We start from the raw sequence: 22,224 nt of genomic DNA on the forward strand, positions 1-22,224 counted from the left end.
GCTCTGATCACAGGTGAGCTTCTGTTCTTCTGAATGTATCTGTGGTGTTTGCATGAGTTGATAGAGGACATGTATGTAGCCTCAGGTTTATGGTTTTTATTTATTCCACTTCTTTCCTTTCACTTGGATGTGGCATTTTATTATTTGATCTGGAGTATCTTCTACCATGTTTGGACTGTGTCCTTCCTTAGTATTCCTCACTCTTCTTGTTTTCTGTGAAGCACTCTTCTTGTAAACTCTGTTTTTACAAGCTTCTATATAAATTGTGTTATTTTAATGGCTGATGTATCTCTTCAATGCAGGGAGAGTGTTTGCTAACTCGGACGACACTGCCTGCCTGCTGGGGATGCGTCGCAGAGCTCTGGTCTTTCAACCTGTTTCTCAGATACGAGACGAGACCGACTTTGTGTAAGTAAAAAAAAAACAAAGCTTTTTTTTAGGATACTTTCAGATTAGGTACAACTAATCTGTAACGTGTTTTTAATTTAATTAAATTTTTAAAATTTGGGAGCCAAAACCTACAACTGCTGCGGTTAAATATCTCAGATGATCTGGTTCTTGTTGTGCAGCACCCAAAGAGATTTTTATGTAGAGTTCCACAGTTTTTATGGCAGCTTGAGCATCTCCTCATATTTAACATTTGTCCCCAATAAATGGCACCACGAGGCGACTATTTAAATCCTCTACACTGTTCTCACAACACGCTTGTCAAACACTAATGAGGGATTTTTTTAGGTGCGGCTTTAATGTCAAATACAAAAGTTACAGCAAATTTCCCGTGTCTGAAGGCAAGTAGCAGGACAAGTGTAGTTTAAATTAAAAAAACCTTCCTATTGCGTCCTTCCAGCCACAGGATCCCAAAGGAGCAGTGGTGGCTGAAGCTCCGTCCTCTGATGAAGATCTTGGCCAAGTACAAGACGAGCTACGACGTGTCCGACTCCGGCCAGCTGGAACACGTGACCCGGTTCCGGACCAAAGAGAGCAACACCTCGGCGACCATCTGAGCTGCTGCTGCTGCTGCTGCTGCTGCCGCCAGCAGAGCTTTACTCCAACAGGAAAGCAGCTTCACGTAACGGTGACTGCTACTCACACAATGACTGATCGACCGCTGATTGACTACTAACACGATAAGGTAGATTTTAAAAGGTAGTAGGTAATTTTTAAAAAAAGAAATAAAAAGTTATATTGTACGGTTTCAGTCACGGCACTTTTCCAGAGGGGATCTTCTGTATTTTAGATCATGATGTTAAATTTGAGGATGTGATTTGGAATATAACTGTAATTTAAAGAAGCTAGCAGCGCAAACATTTTATTTTCAAATCCCCCAAAAGTTATTATATATACCTAGTATAAATATATATAAAAGCACTCCTTATTATGTACTGTATAAGTGTTTTAGTCCAAAACATGTAGCCATATCTAGTTTTTTTAAAGTCACCGAGCCAAGTGAAGGTCTGGGTGATTTGTTTAGCAGTGGTCACTTTTATTTTCTACAGCACTTTGAGCCCCATAACTCCTGTAAACCCATGAGGCTGCTTATAAAGAGGGAATATATGCCAGGAGGGCCACTTGCTTTCTGTCTAGAGCCTGTTCACACCTTGAAAAATGTCTACCACCTTGACTGCACAATGCTGAGTACTTGAAGGAACCTGCAGGAGGTGTAGTGAGGCTTTAGGACGATGCCATTTGTGTGTCCTGTCACCTGCTAGCTGTGCGTAAGAGCGTGTGTTGTGTCGTTGCCTTTGCCGTTTGTATCCACCCCGGGCTTTGTATGTGACATCTTTATAGTGGTTGTTTGTGAGTAGAGTCCTGCCAGTTGTTGAAACTACGCAATAGTGACGTTCTGTGCTGGCAGCGTGATGTGAGCGTCCTGTCAGAGTAATAAAGCATTTATTGTGTGAAAACAGTGACAGTTGTTCTGTGTTGTTTTACCTGCAGCTTCTTTTTGATCAATAACGAGGATCTAAGATCCTTCAGTAGGAGACACTTGAACTTCCTTTTGGTTCTTCAAGGTGTGTCAGCTCTCATCCAAGAAGCTTCCTCAGTTCTTCGCAACAGCTGGGTTGTTCCAGGTGTTTTTCAGGTGGATCTGTGGGCCAATACTCTGCCTGAACTTGCATAAAGTGTGAATGGGGGTTAACTGATATCAAGGAATAAGTGGTTGATCAGTGTTGCTGTAGGTTCTCTCTCAAAAGAGCATCCTCTGTCCAGAATGTCAGTGTTTCTTGGGAACAGACAGTAACAGTAGATCCTGGGACCGCAGATAAGTACTTGCAGCTTTTGTACAAATAAAAACCTATAAATAACAAAGAAGAAAGCCTAAAACACATGTATAAACTAAAACATGCCGTGTTTTTTCCCTTCATGTGGTCAAATCTGACCATTTAACACAAGAGTGCAACAAACAATGACGAGTAAACGACTCAAAATCGGTGATAAACCTTAAAGCACCGTGATAAACTGATAAACTGATAAACTGAATCTGAAACAGGTGGACTGCTGACTCTTGCGTTTTGTAGTCTTCACCTCTGAGTGAACCTGGTCTGATGTTGTGTTTGGAGAAAGTTCTTATAACTTTCTCACCATATAGGAAGTGACCGTGTCGTACACCTGTTGCTCTTTGCCGACTTAAAGGTGCAGTTCCACAGACACATCACTGACATGTAGCTAGTCAGCCTATAAATGGTTAACATGTGCCAGACTTACTGAGCCCTTCTCTCCCACTGCTGCCTTTCCTCATCCTGGGCACCCAAACATGACCAGGACATGCTGGTGCATCAGCCTGGGTCCACTTTGGTTCTCATTAATCCAGACCTGTGGAAAAACACTGGATCTTCTTTTAATGCCCACACAGACCGGACAGCTAGCAAACCGTGAGAAGACATTCACTCAATTTGATAGAAACTAAACTGAACTAGAGTGGTGTATTCTCCCTCTGATGGTAAACTCAGAGGTTTTAATCCAATTTATGTCAAATTCAGTAAATATCCGTTCATTGTCTCTTAGCTGTTCGGTCTGTGTTTGAACACAGTTATCTCTTTGTAAATGGGAAATAAATGCATCTACACATCATATCCCAGCATGTTTGTGTTTGTGCACAGGATGGGCAAAGACATGCGGCAACAATCCACATAAATGTTCTAACTACCTGTCTAGCAGCATCATCTCTGCCATATAACGTCATTCTGTATGCAGCTGGAGTGTCTGAGAAATTTACCATTTTCTCCAAACACAGCATCGTGGAGCTCTCTGAACCCTGTAACACTCTGAGGTTTAAGCACCCAAAGCCAAGCTGAGCCGTGGTGGATATGTGGTTCAATGAAACAACACAGATCAGGGAACCGACCAACAGCTGCACAACAAGGGAAAGCAAATACCTCAGGACAGGACACAGCAGGTCACCTGCATCTAAAGGACAAGGGACGTTTCTTTGAAGACAACAATACACAAATTCTCTGAGAAGACAGATGGATGAAGAGGAATGAAGGGAGAGCTCAATGTTGAACTGGAACAATAGTCTCTTCAGAGAGGAAGGGAACTGCAGCACCACCTACCAGCCACATGCAGTCCTGCAGAGCTCATTCATGTGAGTTCAAGGTGAGCAACGCCCCACAGGTGTCCCTAAATAAATACTCGTAACTACCCACTTGTTAGTTATAGGGAGGAAGCCCCTTTAGACATCTTTCAGAACCACAAAAGTCCACTTGCTTTCTGCAGAAGCATTTAGGATGAGTGGGATACCTGACACAGTTAATAACAGTGACTTTGGGTAAAATGTTTTTCTCATTAACATCTTGTGGTATCCAACCACTTCAGCTGTACAGCTCAGGTGTGACTGCCTTCAAACTAATACAGGGACACAGTCTGCATAACTCTGGATCAGTCAGACTTAAGAGGAGCTTCTATGGAAGCAGTAGTCTCAGTGGAAACTACATTATCAAGAGTAAAGGGGATGCTGATTCTTGAAAGCGGCATCATTGTGAATCCCACCTCTTCTGTGTTTGGTTGCAGGCAGACAAATATCTCAAAGAACATGTCTCATTTGAGTGACCATGTATCTGTGCTACAACAGTTAGAAATGGACAATTCTACATAATTTAACACATTTGAGAATAAATTAAATATATATTTTAAAATACATTGAGGGTAAAACAGTAATTTTCATACTAAAATGCCATCCATCCATTTTCTATACACCGCTTAACCCTCACCAGGGTCATGGGGGGCTGGAGTCTATCCCAGCTGACTCAGGGTGAAGGCAGGTTCACCTGGACAGGTAACCAGTCTATCACAGGGCTACACTTAGAGACAGACAACCAAGCACACTCACATTCACACCTACGGACAATTTACAATCACCAATTAACCTCAGCATGTTTCTGGACTGTGGGAGGAAGCTGGAGAACCCGGAGAGAACCCACGCTGCACGGGGAGAACATGGAGACTCCACGCAGGAAGAACCCGGGTGTCCTCACCGGGACGCCAACCGGCAACCTTCTTGCTGCGAGGCAACAGTGCTACTAACTGCGCCACCTTGCAGCCCCATACTAAAATGTAAATTCTGAATCTTTCTGGATCTGTTTCCTGACAAAAAAGTGTTAATTACTCAAAATATATATATTAAAAAAAAAGCTGAAGCAAATTTTGTATTTCAATATATTGTTATATTTATTTATGTACACAACGGAATATGCAGACAGCATTAATCTCATTGAGTCAAATGACAAACATGATCCACGCTCCTCCTCTTTGTTGTGCGCTTCAGCTTCTTTGCAACAATTTCAAAAAACATCCTAACGTCAGCCTTGCCTTTGGGTTTTCTGTACATCCAGGCCAAGTCTTCAGTTTCAAAAATACCGTCTTATTACTGAACAACCCATGAGGGATCTTTCTTAATCGCGTCGTTTTCTGGGCCCAGGATGGCAACACCACACGTCTTCTGACCAACACAGAGGTACCTGCAGCAACAAGAACAATTGTTTTATTATTACTTGTAGAAGCTTGTATTTTTCTTTCTTCTTCGTTCCACACGAAGGCTGCTGGCAGTGAAAGAAATATTTCCACAGTGAAGAGTTAAAATCACCACTCATTGACATTCATTTTCAGTTTCACAGGGACTTTCACAGATTAATTCATGCTTCCAGGGTTTTTACCTTTCAGCCACATCCACCAGGTTTTTATGACTGACGGCAAAGAGTCTTTCTCTGTAGCTCTGCTTCATCTGGTCTGTGACTCCGCTGAGGAATCGACCCATTCCTGCATCACAAACACACAGCGACGAGCTTTAAAGCAGCACTAAGGGACTCATTCTCTCTTATAATTATTAGGATAATGACTCTAAAATGATACAAAAACATTAAAAATGACAGTTAAAGTGGGAGAAAAAAAAAAAGAGAAATTCAACAGAAAACAAAGAAAATGTCAAAGTGAAAGGATCTGAGTTGAAGATGTCCAAAAATCTGCACTCATATTTTACATATTAAAAGTTGAGTTTATATTTATTAAGAATATAGTCATAATTATATATATTTACATCTATATTATTATGCATTTATCTATACACACATTATATGTAATAGATAGTTATTATTGAATTAAGGATTTTTAAAAATATTTTAAATAAAATGTACAACGTTTAACCCTTTCTGGCTGTTTTTACTGCATTATAAAATCCTCTATTCAAACAGAGGGAATTCAAAAGCGTCTTTTGTGCAGCAGGATACACATGCGTCACAGATCATAAACAAGACAAGACGAAAGACACATTTAATTAATTAAAAAATTTAAAAAAAAGATTGATTCCAGGTTTTTAAAACAAGTTGTAAAAAGACTTATTAGCTGAACAAATTAGGTAATTTTCACACAACTTTAGACATGAATTGGAGAAATATGTTTCACTATCTGCATGGATTTTATTGATTCTGTTTTGTTTTCCTCTCTCTCTTTAATTTGTTCCTCTCTGCTCTGAGTAAACACTGCCTGGAGCTCAGATGAATACTTTGCCTTGAGTCAGTCACTGAGAACTAGTTGTGCTGAAAAGTGCAGATTTTTTTGTTTTATTTACAAGATCTGGTGCGCAGTTAATTTCTGTCCAAGTTTTTGAATTAGACATGTAAAATAAAGAGATGTTAATGAAACATCGTGGTTTCCATCTTTGATTTGGTTATTTTCTAACTGATCTTCCTGATTTTACCGTCTCTGGCTCTGACAAATGGTGAAATGTTGGTAATTTCTTTTTAAGAAAACACGCCTTTCAAACCTTGCCAGCGAGTTTTAAATGATTTTATCTAAATCCACCAAAGCAGCTGCTGTCATGGTTGTCACACATCATTTAGGCCTCTCACCTTTGTCAGCGGGGGCCACAGGGGAGTCCACAGCTGAGAACACTGACAGTTTGGCTTCATCGATGTCTTGTTGGGTGAACTGTCCTGACTTTGCCCAGTCAACGCCTTTATGAAACGCAGATAATGTCTGTACCGAGTTTGGATCCCTTAGACACAGAAGAGACAAACTGAGGTCAACAAACAATAAGAATCTAATTTGAACAGTTAAATATTGTTATTAAGGCTGCAACTGAGCATTATTCTTATTTTTGACTGATCTGTTGGTCTACAAATGTTCAGGAAACAGTAACAGAATTTCTCTCTGAGGCCTCAAATCACGTTTATTCTGATAGAAAAACATTCAGCTTCCAAACATGCAAGAGTGAGAAGCAGAAATGTTCACATTTGAGAAGCTGAAACCAGAGAATTAAAAAATAAGAAAAATATTAATTGATCAAAATAGTGCCAACTGATTGTCTGCCAAATAATCAACCAGGAAACTGTTCCACCTTTAATATTCAAGTTTCTCCAATACATTGATTTTTGACCCTTTGTTTTAAAATCCACATTTTCAAGCTTAAACTGTTGTTTCAGCCTGAGGTGGTGCATTTTAGGTGTTGTTCTGGCTTGTTAGGGAATAAAGGTGTCACAAATTAACCAGAAAGTTTGTTTTATAGGAAATGCAGTTCTTCACAGTGATAGAAAGGAACCACATACATGAAGTCAGCTACTGTATGTTAACGTATTTGTATTTCCATATGATGCTGCTTTATACGTCCACTCCACCACACGTCAGAGGGAGTTACTGTACTTTCTACTCCACTACATTTGTCTGACAACTTCAGCTACTTTAAAGATGAACGTTTTATATACTGGATAATAGGACAAGCTCTTACAATACAACACAGTGTTAAAGATTAAACCTATGACTTTAGATTTCTCAAAAATCACATTTCACCTTCCTATGAACTGATACCAGCTCCACCAAACTTCTTCTTAACTTCTGGTTTCATTTTAACAAAAGTTCAAATGATAGAATATCTCACAAGAAAAAGAAAGATTAAAGAAACACGTAGAAAACATGTTTGCAAACCAAAACTTTAATCTTCTTTTCCTCTTGTTATTCAGATTTATCTGGTGTGTCTGTGCATAAAACTGGATGTAAAGTCGTTAAAACCTGCTGCTGACTCACTGACGCTTCAGGAATAAAAATCTAATGACGTTGTATACAAAACTACATCAGTCAAAGGGATCAAACCAGTATTTTAACTACAATTTGCAGCGAATATTTATGTACTTTTACTTCAGCATGTGAATACCTCTTCCCCCACCGACTATTCCATACAGCTTTTACATTGAGGAATATTTCCAGTTCAGGACATTTTGTTTAAAATGGAAAAGATCCCTGATTTGGTACGTAAATGTTAAAAGTACATATGAAACATTTAACTGTAATAAGAGAAGCCTGCAGTATTAATTATTCACTGCTGTCCAAAAGTGTGACTTCTGTGGTGAATGTGTACCCACCTGTAAGAGTAAAAGGAGAACAGTCCACCTGCTCCCATCCTGGCTCCGCCGCCGTACGCTCCACCTTTTTCCCGGATCTCGCCGTGGAGAAACTTTGCCGTCATCATTCTCGCCAAGACGCACAAACTGACAAAGATGGGAAGTAAAGAGAAATGGTTTCTCAGACTGAGGATGCAGACAGAATATCATGAAAACAGTGTAGGACAAAAGGTCTATAAAATCCAACTGAGCATGAGCAGAATCACACTGAAGTCACATTAAATAACATGTTTGAAACTGTAGACCTATTAGGATTCACAGGGACACGGTCTGTGAAAGGAAAGTCACAACAAGCTATCAATCACACAAACACAAATCCTCCCCCATGCCACTGGTCTTTGCTGTGCAGTGATGTATCACCTGGCGTAATCCTCGTGGGAGAACGGCACCGTGCGAATACTCTCGCTGACAAAGTTGACAGGGAAGGGCAACTCGAAGAAAGTTTTCATCTGACAAGGCTGAAAATCCAGATCCTGCAAAGTACACAAGAACAAACATGAACTTCATCCTCATTCAGAAACGGCTCATTCATCTATGAACAAAGCAAAAGCAAAACTAATTTTACACAATAATGTGAACATAAAAGGGACAATGTTGTTTTTCACTCATTTAATTATGTTTCAGGACCTCCTGCTCAGTTTTTAGTAATTATGGTAAACTGAATGTGACAGTGATGTACACAAGACAAACAAATGCAAAATGTGACACCATTCAGAGGCCAATCAGTGGACAAAGAAGCAAAACAAACACTGAACTTACAGATAAGAGTTTCCTACTTGGGCCGAAGTCATTCTGAGGGTCTAGTGGCTTCTGCAAGAAAGGAATAAAAACACATGAAAGAAATGTTTTTATGACAGGATCAACAAGTTTACATAAAACACAGTCTGTCTGGTCAAACCTGCCTCAATAATATTTGCTCTGATGGGTTTTCGCTCCTTTTTGTTTGCAGCCACATCCTTCATAAAACTCTCCAGTTGTGTGGCTGTGTCAGACATCTTCTGTGGCGTTGTGTTGACTGCACACCTGGAAGGACACACATTTAAAGTGAGAAATGCTAAGCGCCTGATACACAGTCTGTAGATCACACTCATAGTAAAATCATTTTGTTGAAGTGCAGCAATTACAACAAAACAAGAAGGAGAAAAGTAATTTAAAAAAACCAAGAGTACACTGACTGTCATGCAAAATGAGCTCAGAGCAGCACACAATGTTCATACTAGTGGAGATAAAATCCAACTACTAGCAGCTGTAATATGAACCCACCTCATGTTGGCCGGGTTGAGGAGGTGGTTTTTGATCCTGGGTAATGTCCGGATGACTTGGGTGAGGTCTGACATCTCAGCTATCCTCTTCATGAACTTCACCTGATGTTCAAATCACCACAACACAAAACATTATCTCCAAACTGCTGACACACCAGCAACAGTAAGGCTGAAGCCACAAAGAACATGCTGCACAAATGGAAAAAATTACTGCAAAGGAATGCCGATAGTAAAGAATAACATCCAACGGTATCTTAAAATCACCATCTGTGGTATGAATGTCTTCAGTGAAGGGTAGGAAGTATATGTAAGGCATGCAGTACATTTGTACAAAAGTTTCTATTTGACTTTTATGTTTAAGCAAAAAGTTGTGCACATGCAGAATCACAAGAACATTTTCTAATATTCAGTGCAAACAACTGTGTCATTGTCATGCAATACATCAGATATTATTGATAGACTTTTGTCCGGCTGCTTACATGCATTAACAGCTGAAGAATGGAGATACAAGGAACACAGCCTGAGAATTAAAACGCAGAGCCTGCTCTCTTTATATCTACAAATCTACATTATATTTTGTTTAGAATTTGCCGAACCATTGAGTGGCTCATGTTTTAAAATTACACATTTACTACAGATGAGTTTTCATTACATTTGACTCTTTTTCTGTTACACAGCAGGATTATGCAAAAACTACCAATCTGATTATTATGAAAGTTCTTGAGTGAAGGAGAACCGTATTCAAGTTTGGCATAAAACTTGCATATGATGGAGGAGTGGACTATTGGCTACACTGGTACAGATCTACGCTAACCAAGTCTGCCAAGAAACACGCAGCACATCATTGTAGTCTACAGTTCTAACTAATATACCTGTTCCATCCCACTAAAGGTCTCCTGTAGGTCTCCTGCTGGGGTCAGCTGACGACCTGCCCGGGTCACAGCGTACATGTGACCAGAGTAGGAGATGCCATTGGCCAACTCCTGTGCCGACATCATCACCAGCACTCTGAGGCGCTCCTCGTTGTCAAAGTGAGGCCTACACGACAAAACAAAACCAACAATGGAAGTTTGTTGTTTTTTTTTTACTTGTACAAACAGGCATTTGCATTCTCAGCTTTCGTTGGCTGCAGGGGATGTGAACTGTTGTCACGTACTTATTGAAAATGTCGCTCCACAGCTCAAACATGTGAGGAAGGTTCCTTTCAAGGCAGGAGGAGGACAAGAGGACGCCCTGAAACAGAAAGCAATGAGAGGAGGAAAGTTAGAAGCCAATATGTCACTGCAGCAAATTCATCTTCAATCGGAACAAGAAACTGCCAACAGCTCACTTATTTCGAATTTATTTACTTAAAAGTTGAATTTAAATGTATTTATTCACTTCTTTCTCTACTTATTTGTTTTCAGGGGGACAAAAGGCTTCAGTTTATTTTACTATGTTCTTGACTGTTGCCAACACAACTTTACAATCTCCTGCTTTGCGTATCTTGCATCTCATTTAGCTCACACAGAGGACCAAGGATAGAAATGTAATTTTTGGATTTATTATGTGGTTTCAAAGACGCATTTAGCCGCCACTGACCTGCTCAAACGAGTCCAGCTGGGTGTAGTCGGAGATGACCTGAGTGGAAACAGACATGCCTCCGGTCCTTAGCTCCATCTGCTGGGCCTGCTGCCTGTAGTCCAGACCTCCACAACCCATCCTAGTGAAACACAACAACATCTTTCATACACTCTTGTGTTTCTTCTCTTTCTTCACTTAGTGTACTTTAAATTTATCTGCACTTTGATTCACTTAATTTTAATTCTTCTTTTCTTGTATTGTATAGTTATGTATCTGTTACAAACTTTAATTTTTCTCATCTCTTGACTTACTTGTCTGATTTAGCCAGTTTTATGTATTCTACAAAATCTCTTTGCACTTAATTGTCTGTACTGTTTTTGACATATTCAATTTAAAGCACTTTAAATAACCTCTGTAAATGACAAGGTGCTGTATAAATACATTTACTTGCTCTTAATGCCTTATGTGTTTATTGTAAAGCACTTTTGACCTGTTTTGCTCTGGAGAGGTTCTACACAAACAAACCTGCCTTTCCTACAACAGAAAAATGCCACAACAACAAAAAGAAATTATGTATTTCCACAAAGAAACAATCCCCAGTTCCCACCAGCGTCCTTCACATCTTGTTCTGGTTTTGCAGACTCACTGGTTCACTCACTTGGTAATGACGCTGCAGAAAAGCGGGACATAAAGCCTGAGGTCCTCTGGCAGGGTGTTGAGACTACACATGGCCCTGAAGTACACCAAACCATTGGTGGGCTGCTCGCAGTACTGAACCGGCACTCCTCCTACGAAAGATGAGGAAAAAAGCTCCATCAGACACAGACAGATGTGAGTTTTAATCACCTTTTGTTGAAACAGACGGTGAGCTGTTGTACCTGCAGAGCTCATCTGAACAGTAGTGGTGGGAATCACTGGCTCGATGTCGGACACTTTGAGTGCAGGCAGACAAGAGGCATCCTGGGTTTTACTCTGAGCAGCCAGCAGCTCCAGACCTTTCCAAGAGGGAAAACACAACTGTAGCATCTTGTGGATAACTTGGGTTAAAAGTGCCTTACATTATATCCAGGTTCAGTCAAACACTGACAGGATGCTGCTCACAAATAAGACATTATTTAGACGATTTCCACATATTTCACAGCTAAACTTTGTTTCCATTTCTCATAAGGACTTATATTTCGTTTGTTAAATGCAGACTTAGAAGAAAAAATAAAGGAAAACCCACAGAATGAGTAGGGGTGTAATACTACATCTATTTATACTGAAAATGTTTGGTGAAGCCTTTTGGTTTGATACGCATGAGTACCAAGTAAATACAGCAACCGCACATGTGAGACAGTTTAATCTGTGAAAAACTTTGTGAGAAACGTTGTTGTTAGATCAGACCATGTGAACAACTCATACTGTCTTTATTAATAAACACATGCTACCGATGTCCACGGTGGTCCACGGTTTAATTATGAAGATGAAAGCTGCTAATGAGAATACAAAGACAGCACAGTTTAAGTACAGTTAATTCTGTTACCTGCTGCAGCTTCATGGATGGTTACTTTTATTTTCTATTTATTTGAGTGTTTATTTACATTTATTTTGGTCTCTTTTGTTGGTAGTTTGCAGTCAGTTGCAGCAGACTTTCTAAAGAGAGACAGCTATAGTCTGCTCAATAAAAGAAAGAAAAGAAAAAAGAAAGACACACTTTGATTTTTCTCTTCTCTGGTTTAAGCTGTGCTGGAAATACACCAATCTGTGACAATCGAGGTTTGTACCGAGCTCAACTTTTTGTGTAAGGCTACATCCCTAAATTAAAACCTGGTACAGATCGCACAGCCTGAAATCTGTGGACAACCTGTAACAACTGCAAACTACAATTGACATGTAAGAGCAATTGTTGGTACCTTTCTCATAAATCTCCTTTCGGTCGCTATCAGACAGAGCCTCTATCTTTTTCTGAAGCTTCTCCGCTTCAGCTTTGGCCTGTTTCTCCAGGTAGGTATCATCTGGGCTCATTGACAGGGTCAGTCGATGTGTGTTCTCCTGCAGCGGCGGATGAGGGGGTTGATGGGAGGCAAAACACCATAAAATAGCATTAAACTTTAAGATTCAAGTGAAGGAAATGAGGTGAAGTGATTTAAGTCTGCAAGCATCTGCCTCGCTATGATCTTGGTAAATAAAAATGAAGACTGCTGCTGCTGGTGGTGGTGGTGGTGGTGGTGGTGGTGGTGCTGGTGGTGGTGGTGGTGGTGGTTAGCGTTTCCATCCCGTGGTCTGATAAATACAACTAGGAAATAAAGTTAAGCCTCATACATCCCACGCCTCGATAGATGCGATTTTAATTAGACAACTAATGTTATTTGCCTCACCAGTCAGTAGTTTTAATGTAAAATATACTGAAGATACATAAACAAAATAACATCAGTAAATACCATCAGTTATGTAGCTATTGCACCTATTCAGGCATCACTTCACATCACTGAGGCAGCAAGTGAACTGTCAGGACTTAACGTCCATGTGGTGGAATTGTACCTTTATTGTACATACCAACACCTGTCTATATTCACCTTGAAGTAGTGTTTGACTTTGTCCTGGAGAAAACGTGGGTTTTCCTTCAGGGCCTGCCTGAACATGGCAACACTTTCGCTGAGTCGCAGCAGCTCCACCGGGTCACCGTCATGGTTCCACGATGACGCTATGTACTGATAAAATACACAAACAACAACGATAATAACTAAGAAACGACATGAAGACCACAAAATAATGATTTTTGAGACAATTACAACAGCATAATGAAGGTCCAACACTGAAACAGTCACTGCATGACTTTTACTTGTCTACTGATTCCCATACAGTTCATTTTATATGTTGATATGCGTTTCTGACTGTTAAACACGATGATCATGTTTTCTGGACAAAGAGGACGAATTATAGCCTCACATGCAACAGTAGGAAATAAGCAAACAAACTATTTGGTACACAACAGCCTCCAGGACAACAGCTATGAACATGTTTACATTCTTCATTTGTACTGAAACAAACAGAAGTACAGGGAAAACAAATACAAGTACATGATTTTATAAAGAGAGAACACAAACTAACAGAGCTCGGACTGCAAACATGCCGCCCACACGGAGGTTTACTAATATGTGCAGTGTCCTTGTGTTTGTGAAAACAAAACGAAGGTCAGAGATAAACAGTGAACTCACCGAGGCCAGAGAAAGGCCAAAGTTTGTGGACTGATGCTTCATCTGGATCTCAATCTTATGGAGGAGAGCCTCAATCCTCTCCTCCTCAAAGCCATTTCTGTATTAGACGAGAAGTATTAAGCTTAATTAGTATAAGAAAGTTCTTCTGGTTCTTTGTGTTCAACTATACTATATATATATTATATACTATACTATAACACACAGGCTTTAATCAAACATGATCACATGCTGACATCCTGCTGGGAAGGCCTCGCTGTGTTCTGTGCATCACTCTGGATGAGGGGAAGAAAATATTGTAAATATTGTGCAGTTTTGCCACATGAACTTATAATTTACTTTAAATGAATAAACAATATCAGTTATAGTTAGATTACTTTCAATGAATGCATGAAGCCAATCAGAGGAAATTTATATGAATCGTAACTTGTGACGAGGTCTCTGCAAAGTTTCTGAACCTTGAAACCCACCAGCAGGTCTGTTTTTTTTTTTACTTTTAATTGTCAAAATGATGCCATTCATCAGAGCAAGAAACTGGAAAAAACACACATTTCACTGTTATTGAATGAATGATGTGTGACTTTCAGTTTTGTTGGGAACAAGAACCAGCTTGAGGCTCAAAATCAAGATATCTATCATTCAATTCACTTCAATTTTATTTGTATAGCGCAGTTTATAACACACGTCTATAACAAAATAAGGGAAAGACTTTACAAATTTAAACAGAGAAACCAATAATCCAAAGTTGCCTCTGGACTTCCTTTGAGCAACGGTGGGAAGGAACCAACCCAGAGGGAGGAAAAACCTCAGTCATAACCAGGCTCAGGGAGGACGGCCATCTGCCTCCACCAGTACGTCTCTTTTTTTTAATGCCAAACAAACTCTTTGTAAAAAAACAACATTCTGTGCAACTCTGTGCAATGAAGAAGTCGTCAATGACTCAGCTGCCACCAAGAGTCATGTGACAACAAAAATCTGGAACTTTTCAGGTAATTTGCAGGTCGTGTTTCCACAGCGCAGATTAAAAATGTAATGAAAATAAAAATGTAAGCAGTAAAATTGTTATAGTATGTAGAGCCACCCAGAGTCAACAACACATTAATTTTTTTAAAATAAAATTAATAATCCAATAATTTTTTTCCCCCTTTTTTTGTTGATTTATGGTGTGAAAACTTTTTTATGCTGCACAAATGAAATGTGTGGGCTCTCTCTACTTCTACTCATGGTTGTGCTGTTTCCATAGAGGTGCAGGACTTCGTGATGCAGCGAAAATCAACCTCACAGAGAGTAAAAATGAGGTCCGTGTAGGTTAAATAATGTGGTGGTGAAACTAAATGATTAACCAGCAAGCTTGCTACCAAAAAGTGCACTTTAAAACCACTGCTTTACATCCACAGTTGGCTCACATGTTCTACGAAGTTAAACCCAAACGTACAACAGTGCAAACTGGAATGATAGACAGGGAATATGAGACTTACTCTATAATGTCATTGATGGTTTGGCTGATGATTTCTTTGACCTTCTCCGTGTCCTCTTCGGCCATTCCCTGAAGACCAATGCTGAACGATGCCTCCTTAGTGCTGCCATCATACCTGCAGGACATTTCAATTGGCTCTCATGCATATTATAGAGATTTAACTGTACTTCTTGAAAAAAATGATTTTAAGAAGATTGTTTAATCCTACATGAGCCGGATACATCGGTACTTAGAAACATAAGGACACTGGATTGTTTGCAGTCAGTCAATTAGTCTTTATACCCAAATTGGTAAAATTAAAACAGGTTTGCTGTTGTTATTTTAAAGCCAAGTACACACCCAACAACAGAGGAGAAGTCAGTTCCTATCTTGGGTTCAATGAGAGATTTGTAGAAAGGAGAGTTTGGTCCAGAGATCATCAGAGATGACAGCAGGCTCAGAGTGAATCCTTCAAACGTATCGGTGATGCTGAACAGAGAAACAAGAAGAAGAGGTGAGACCAAAACAGCAAAGCCTTTGATTTTAAAAAAGAAAACTGCCTCCTTGTGAAAACTGCCAAAGTGACAACATAAGACTGTAAATAAAGTTCAGCAGAGGCAGAGGAAGTCGTATCTGAGGGGTTTTAAATGCCGTCCTACTTCAAAAACCATCTGAGCTCAGACATCTCTGTAAAACACAGCAGGAAGTAGATGAAGTGATCTTACTCTCCCAGCAGGTAGCTCACACAGAGAGTGTTCTGCCTGGCTGGATCTGGAGCCAGAGCATCGGGGCTGCAGGTCACATGGTCCGCTCTCTGGAAAAACAACAGCCACATTCACAGCGAGATCAGACCGATTCTTCAATTCAGGTTCATTACTTCAAAATTCACATCTTGCTCACCATCAGTAATTCAAAACATCCTGACTAATTAAAGGAGAAGTGTGAGCAGTGCATGTGTGACAGAAGAAGTTTAATAATACTGAATGACACCCTGAGATGCTGTAGTAACAGAACCTACAGGACTGGTCCAGTGAGGCTGTGAAGGGACTTCTGTGTTTGGGTTGATGCGCTCAAACTTGGACAAAGCTTCCTCTTCAATCTGCTTCAGATGATTCTCTAACGGCAAATCTCCGTAAGTGAAGAACCTAAATGTTTAAAACAACAAAAAGAAAAAAAAAAAAACCACTCATTTCGTTTCTGTTCATATTCCACAAAACACTACATTTTCTGGACCTTAAAGCTACTCTGAGATTTACGGTTGTGCGATTCTTTACCTGGCGTTGCTGGGATGGTAATGTGTGGCGTGAAACTGTTTGAGCTGCTCCCAGGTGAGGTCGGGGATGGCCAGAGGTTCTCCTCCCGAAACCACAGAGTAGGTGTGGTCCGGATACAGCTTGTTCTGAACGTGCTGCGCGTACAGACGCTCGTTGTCCGACTGGAAAAAGTACACAAACACACATAAAAAACACACTTCTGCATTCTGGAACTTTTCAAAATTAATTTTACAGTGAATGAAGTGAGTCATTTAATTTTTGACAACTTTGTGAAATATTAAATATTCTGGTGCATCTCAAATATGTGAACATCGTGAGTTTAATATTCAGTCAAAATCTTCAAAGTTAATTTCCTGCTTCCCTTAAACATCAATTATCTTTTTATCACTTGTATTTTTTTCTTTTTGTTAGACTGATTTTTAAACACCCAACTGTAACAAGCATATTTCTGGTACAGATCTGTACTACGTCAGTGTGTTATTAATATTATAACAACAGTATGTATGACATCCCAAAGTGTTGTCAGCTTTGCATTGAAACTTTACAGTGATGATGAGCAAACACTTGAATTGTTTGAGTGTGTCTGAGAAACAAAACAGTGTATTTGTTCAAACAAACAAACTCTTTCTGTTGTACCGGTAAGGGAAAGTGTTGACTTACAAAAGCTCCCTTCATCTCATTAAACACCACTCCTTTAAACACCAGAGGGGAGCTGGGATCTGACGGGTTTTCATTCTCCAGCCTCCAACCTTCCTGCCTGGAAAATTAAATTCATACACAGTTGAACCAAATATCTTGTTTATCAATTTGACTGCACGCAGACCTGACAAACAATTTTTTACCTTATATTATCATTTTACCGCAAGACAACACTCTGAGCACCAGACTGACTCTGAATCAGCACATCTAATTCAGTCACTGCTCTGGGGATTTCAGCATTGCTCGACTGTATTACAGTCATTTAACACAAGATTAAACTTTATTATTGTGTATTTTATTAAGCACTAGCCATAAAAATGCACCTATGTAACTGCAGCAGTGGTCAAAACTCACCAGAAATCCTGTTCTCGTAAACAAGGGAAGAAAACTGCGTCCAGATAGACTGACAGAAGGTTCTGGAAGTCCTTCCCGTTTTGGGTGGAGAACGGATACATGGTGTAGTCGCTGGCTGTTGATGAGCAAACAAACAAGCCACACAAACATCTTATCAGTCATCTAAGAAGCAACAATCATCATGAGGTAACTTCTTTGGAAGCTGACAAGTAAAATAGTGATTTGAGCATTTTACTAAATTACAAAAGCATTCTGAACATGTGCTGTTTGGTGGATGTAAAAACACTCATTCTCGATACTTATGCCAAGATCATAAATCTGTATATTCTGGCTTGTCAAGTACAGATAGCTCATAATGGCAACACAGGAATAATAATAAACATGTCAGGTGAACTACATTTGCATTCATGCAAATATAAACACACCTTTTCCAACATTTGGCTCACAGACTCACAAAACACATTCAGATCCAAATCATGCTTCTGCACCTGTGAAAGCGTTCATGAACGTGGACAGGGACCTGTTGAGCATCTTGAAGAAGGGGTCTCTGCAAGGATACTTTTCAGATCCACACAGCACAGTATGCTCCAGAATGTGTGGGACCCCGGTGCTGTCCAGAGGGGTCGTCCTGAACTGGACACTACATCACAGGAAACACTGGTAAGATTCAGATGTTTTGTATATGCAGGGCAGAGCAGAAAGAGACAAAGATTTGCTAAAACATAATTCAACCAACCTGAAGAGGTTGTTGGAGTCATCCCTGGCTGCATGCAGGTACTGAGCTCCGGTTTTGTCATGGCTCAGCTTTACTGCTGTGAGAAACAAGTCAGGGACGGCAACAACCTGTGGACAGAACGAGCAGCTGGAATGACCATTTGTTTGATGGCAGTAACACCTCAAGGTGAAAACTCATCATATCAGCTGTGGCACAGCAAAGTCAATGAAATCATAACAAGATATTTAAAAAAAATAAATAAATCAACCCAAAATTTACAGTATGTCTCTTTGAATTTTAATCAGGAACCCTGCAGAGAACCCATTCATGCATTTGATCTCAAAAGTGCTGCTAAAACATAGTTTTGCAGAGTTTTATACTGATGTCTTTTTTTAAGCCCACCCAATAAACATAGAAGACTGTAAATATGTACAAATATGAGCTAACACAAAGGCTGGAATGAAAGTAGAGCACTGCACTGACCTCTCTGACTGTAAAGCCATGTAGCTTCTGTCCTGGCTGGTACTGAAGAGCCCTCTCTCTTGCTGAAGTGCTCTTCAGCCTCCATGTTTGCTGCTGTCCGTTGAAACTTGAAGAAAAACAAGAGGGTGAAGTTGGACAGAGAAGTTGAACTTGCTTCACTTCCAGGTTGCTCACTTTCCTTCCTGCTCTGTCTTGCCTCCAGAAACACCTTCCTGCCGAGGATACTGTCCTACACGTGCAGACTAGCAACCACAGGAACCCACATTTCAAAGTGTGGTGCACAGTGTTTCTGACAGACAATGTGAACAATCTTTTAAAGTCAAACTTCTGTTCAATATTTACTGTGTAATATATTTAAAACGTGACTGCATTACGACATGAGATACCATCCCCCAAAAATAAAAAAAACAGTGTGACTATCACATAAGGGGACAGCAAGACTTTGTCTAAACCTTGGGCCAGATGCATGATCGATACGAATAGGTCACCAATCTTTGCACTGACAAACACAAACTGTCTTTTATCATTTTATTATGTGCAATAACTTTTATATTAACCTACACAGCAACCAAAGCTATCTCCGTTATAAACAACAATTCTTCAACAAACTAAGGTGTAAACTTCAATTAAAAGTTTCCTCGATTTTAAAAGAGCAGCCACATCCGAAGTTACAGGTTTATGGAAAATACAAGCACTGTCCGGATAAATGTAAGAAATGGGGAGGAAACAATAGTCTTGTGTAGTTTTTTTTTATCTGTCACTGCAAAAATAATTACTTTGCAAAGTGTATGTGCGTTTCTTTTATTGCCCTTTTTAACTTGCCAGGAAAAAGTGAGATAATTAGCAGGTATAGATGAAAAAATTACATTTATGCATGTCACAGAAAAACTGGTCACTTTACTTGGTGGAACACTGATGTGGGCTAATATGAAGCTGATATCTTCCTTGTGAAGGAAAGTTAAGCTTCTGTTTTGGAGTTAAGCATCTCGAGATGGTATTGACCTTTTCCCCTTAGCTCCTCTGATTGAACCCTTTTTAGCAGATGTGCACTCTTCAGCTCTTCTCTTGATTCTTGACCTCATGTAAACCTCATTGTAGGAGGACAGGCAGGCACTCCCTGAACCTCTCAAGGCCAGATCACACCAAGGCACCCAACTATCTTTGTTTCCCTTTCACCCATAAATCTGGATGTGGCCCCCACACAAGGACAGTATAAGACCGACGGTGTGGGAGAAATCCTTACAATTAATGCTGGCATTGCATGTTTGAACTGCTGCTCTGTTAGTGTCACTTCTCCTGATATCAGTAAACCTTATTTCAACTTAAGTCATCTGTCTCCAGTGTGTCTCTCTGTGTCGAGTTCCTCATTCTACATCAACCTTTTCCAGAATTTCAACAACACTCCTTACTCCACGAATAATTGAGATATTTAACAAATTACAGGTGACTTAAACGTCTATGACAATAAAATAAAAGGTACTATGACGCTAAATGTATAATATAAAGCAACGTCAGCTAGCTCCATTCTCATCTTTGGTTGCATCAGTGGTTACTGTGGGTGTAAAGATTCACCGATACGAACTGGAAATCGATTTGAAATTTAACGATATGAAGACATCGACTGGCGGGCCTCTGGATCGACCTATATCTACTATGGAGCGATTGATGTCTGGTTGTAAAGTCACGAATCGGTTGATTGGAGCTCTACTACTAACTATGGCTGCTCCAGCCTCGCGGGACTCCCACTGTGAAATACTACACGGGAGTAACATTCGCTTAACGTGTTTGCAAGCAACAACACAACAGCATGGCTGACAGCATGCTTTCTTTGTAGATTGGTCCCAACCAGACCTGTCTGTGTGTGTGTGAAGATAAAGACACTACATGAAGGAGACCTCGCCAAAAAAACACAAATATCACTTATTAATAAAGTCTGTATCTACGTCAATATCATCTACAGACAGCAAAACCAAACTAGCTGGCCAAAATAAAAAACACATATTTTTCAAGTTCAGTGAGAGGATTCAAAACCATGTGGTCCAGATGTAAAAACACGAGATCAGCATTGTGCTCATTGTGCCACCGATCAGCTCCACTGGGATCCTCCTCGTTCCCATAGATCTGTTCAATTCTGCCTGTTGATTATTCAGGAAACACGTCCAGGTCAGCTGGTGAAAGTCACAACTTCACACAGACACACACACTGCCTGTTCAATAACCACACAAAACTAATTATTGACAAAACCTACAATATAGAGGTGTGTTGTGTTGTGTTGTGCTATGCTATGCTGTGTTGTGTTGTGTTGTGTGTTTGTCTCTGTGACCAGTGTCAGAGATCCACAGCAGAACTTTGTTCACTGAAACACACACAGCAGCCTCCCACAGCAACACTAGTCTGGTTTGATCAAATACATCAGAACAAACTGAAGTCACGTTGAATGTTTTCATTTTGCAGACTTTATGGACTGCAGCATACTGAAGGGTTGCTGTTAATAGTTTCTCATATTTAACACAGCAGCAGTCTGTCTAACTGGTGTGTATTCTAAAACTAAACACAATGACATTGTTCTGACCTGATGCACTTCTCTTTCATCTTTTTCATCACACAAATAGATTTAAGCTGCATCGCATCGTTGTGTATTAAAGTGTATCGTTAGTGAATGGTTCCGTAACTAACCCATATGTCCAGACTAGCATCACATCTTGGTAGACCAGCACACCCCCAGAGGTTACATCAGGGTAACTGGTCAAACATTACCAACTAAATGGTAAACAGAACAGGATCATTTCTCACTCATATCTCTTAGTCGATGTTGTCGTGACACTACAGACTCAGCAGAACAGACAGTTGAACTGAACCGGACCGGAACGTAGCCGGTGTGTTAGCTTCACGCCGAGTTGCTCTACCGTTAGCCAGCTCACCTTATGTACCGAAGTTTCTGGAGCACCGCCCTCGTTTGCCGAAACATGGTTTTGTCAGTTGCTAAATTAAAGTACTACAACTATCCTTAGTGTGCTCGGTTATAAAATGACACAGTTTTAGCACACTCTTGTCATTAAATCAGCATTATTTTGGCTCAGCATCCCGGCTCAGTGTCCCTCATGCTGTACGGAGTGCTGCTGGGACGTTGACGGGGATGCGCAGATAAAAATGGCCGCCGCACCTGCGCAAACGCAGATCCGAGAACCATTTTCACCCAGTTCACACCGATCCGACCGCAATGTAGATCTACAGTCACACTCCGAGCACATTTGGGATCCAGCCAGCAAAGCACGCACCGTGAAGCGTCTCCGCTTGTCATTGGTCGGCGTCGGAAGAAGAGCAGATTTGA

General features: G+C 40.2%; 1 protein-coding gene and 1 long non-coding RNA gene across 2 annotated transcripts; one reads left to right on the top strand and one right to left on the bottom strand.

Annotated features, from left to right (window-relative positions):
* Positions 1 to 295: 295 nt before the first annotated feature.
* On the top strand, positions 296 to 1,910 carry LOC103372207 (uncharacterized). The gene is made up of 3 exons (XR_520979.1): positions 296 to 408; positions 848 to 1,607; positions 1,659 to 1,910. It is a non-coding gene; the product is annotated as an uncharacterized LOC103372207 (long non-coding RNA).
* A 2,732-nt stretch (positions 1,911 to 4,642) lies between these two features.
* pitrm1 (pitrilysin metallopeptidase 1) lies at positions 4,643 to 22,013 on the bottom strand. The gene is made up of 27 exons (XM_008301785.1): positions 21,815 to 22,013; positions 18,893 to 18,998; positions 18,431 to 18,537; positions 18,183 to 18,334; positions 17,695 to 17,809; positions 17,302 to 17,398; positions 16,642 to 16,802; positions 16,386 to 16,512; positions 16,093 to 16,181; positions 15,728 to 15,856; positions 15,390 to 15,503; positions 13,915 to 14,011; positions 13,273 to 13,407; positions 12,610 to 12,748; positions 11,593 to 11,709; positions 11,373 to 11,502; positions 10,733 to 10,853; positions 10,308 to 10,384; positions 10,024 to 10,189; positions 9,153 to 9,253; positions 8,792 to 8,912; positions 8,649 to 8,699; positions 8,250 to 8,362; positions 7,851 to 7,976; positions 6,345 to 6,490; positions 5,154 to 5,256; positions 4,643 to 4,958 (listed from the first exon to the last, which is right to left on the bottom strand). Exons 1-27 carry the CDS (start codon positions 21,859 to 21,861, stop codon positions 4,865 to 4,867), a joined length of 3,081 nt encoding a protein of 1,026 aa, XP_008300007.1. The 5' UTR covers positions 21,862 to 22,013; the 3' UTR covers positions 4,643 to 4,864.
* Between the last annotated feature and the right edge of the window lie 211 nt (positions 22,014 to 22,224).

This window comes from Stegastes partitus, unplaced genomic scaffold (genome assembly GCF_000690725.1).
Source record: "Stegastes partitus isolate 25-593 unplaced genomic scaffold, Stegastes_partitus-1.0.2 Scaffold1712, whole genome shotgun sequence".
NCBI lineage: Eukaryota > Metazoa > Chordata > Actinopteri > Pomacentridae > Stegastes > Stegastes partitus.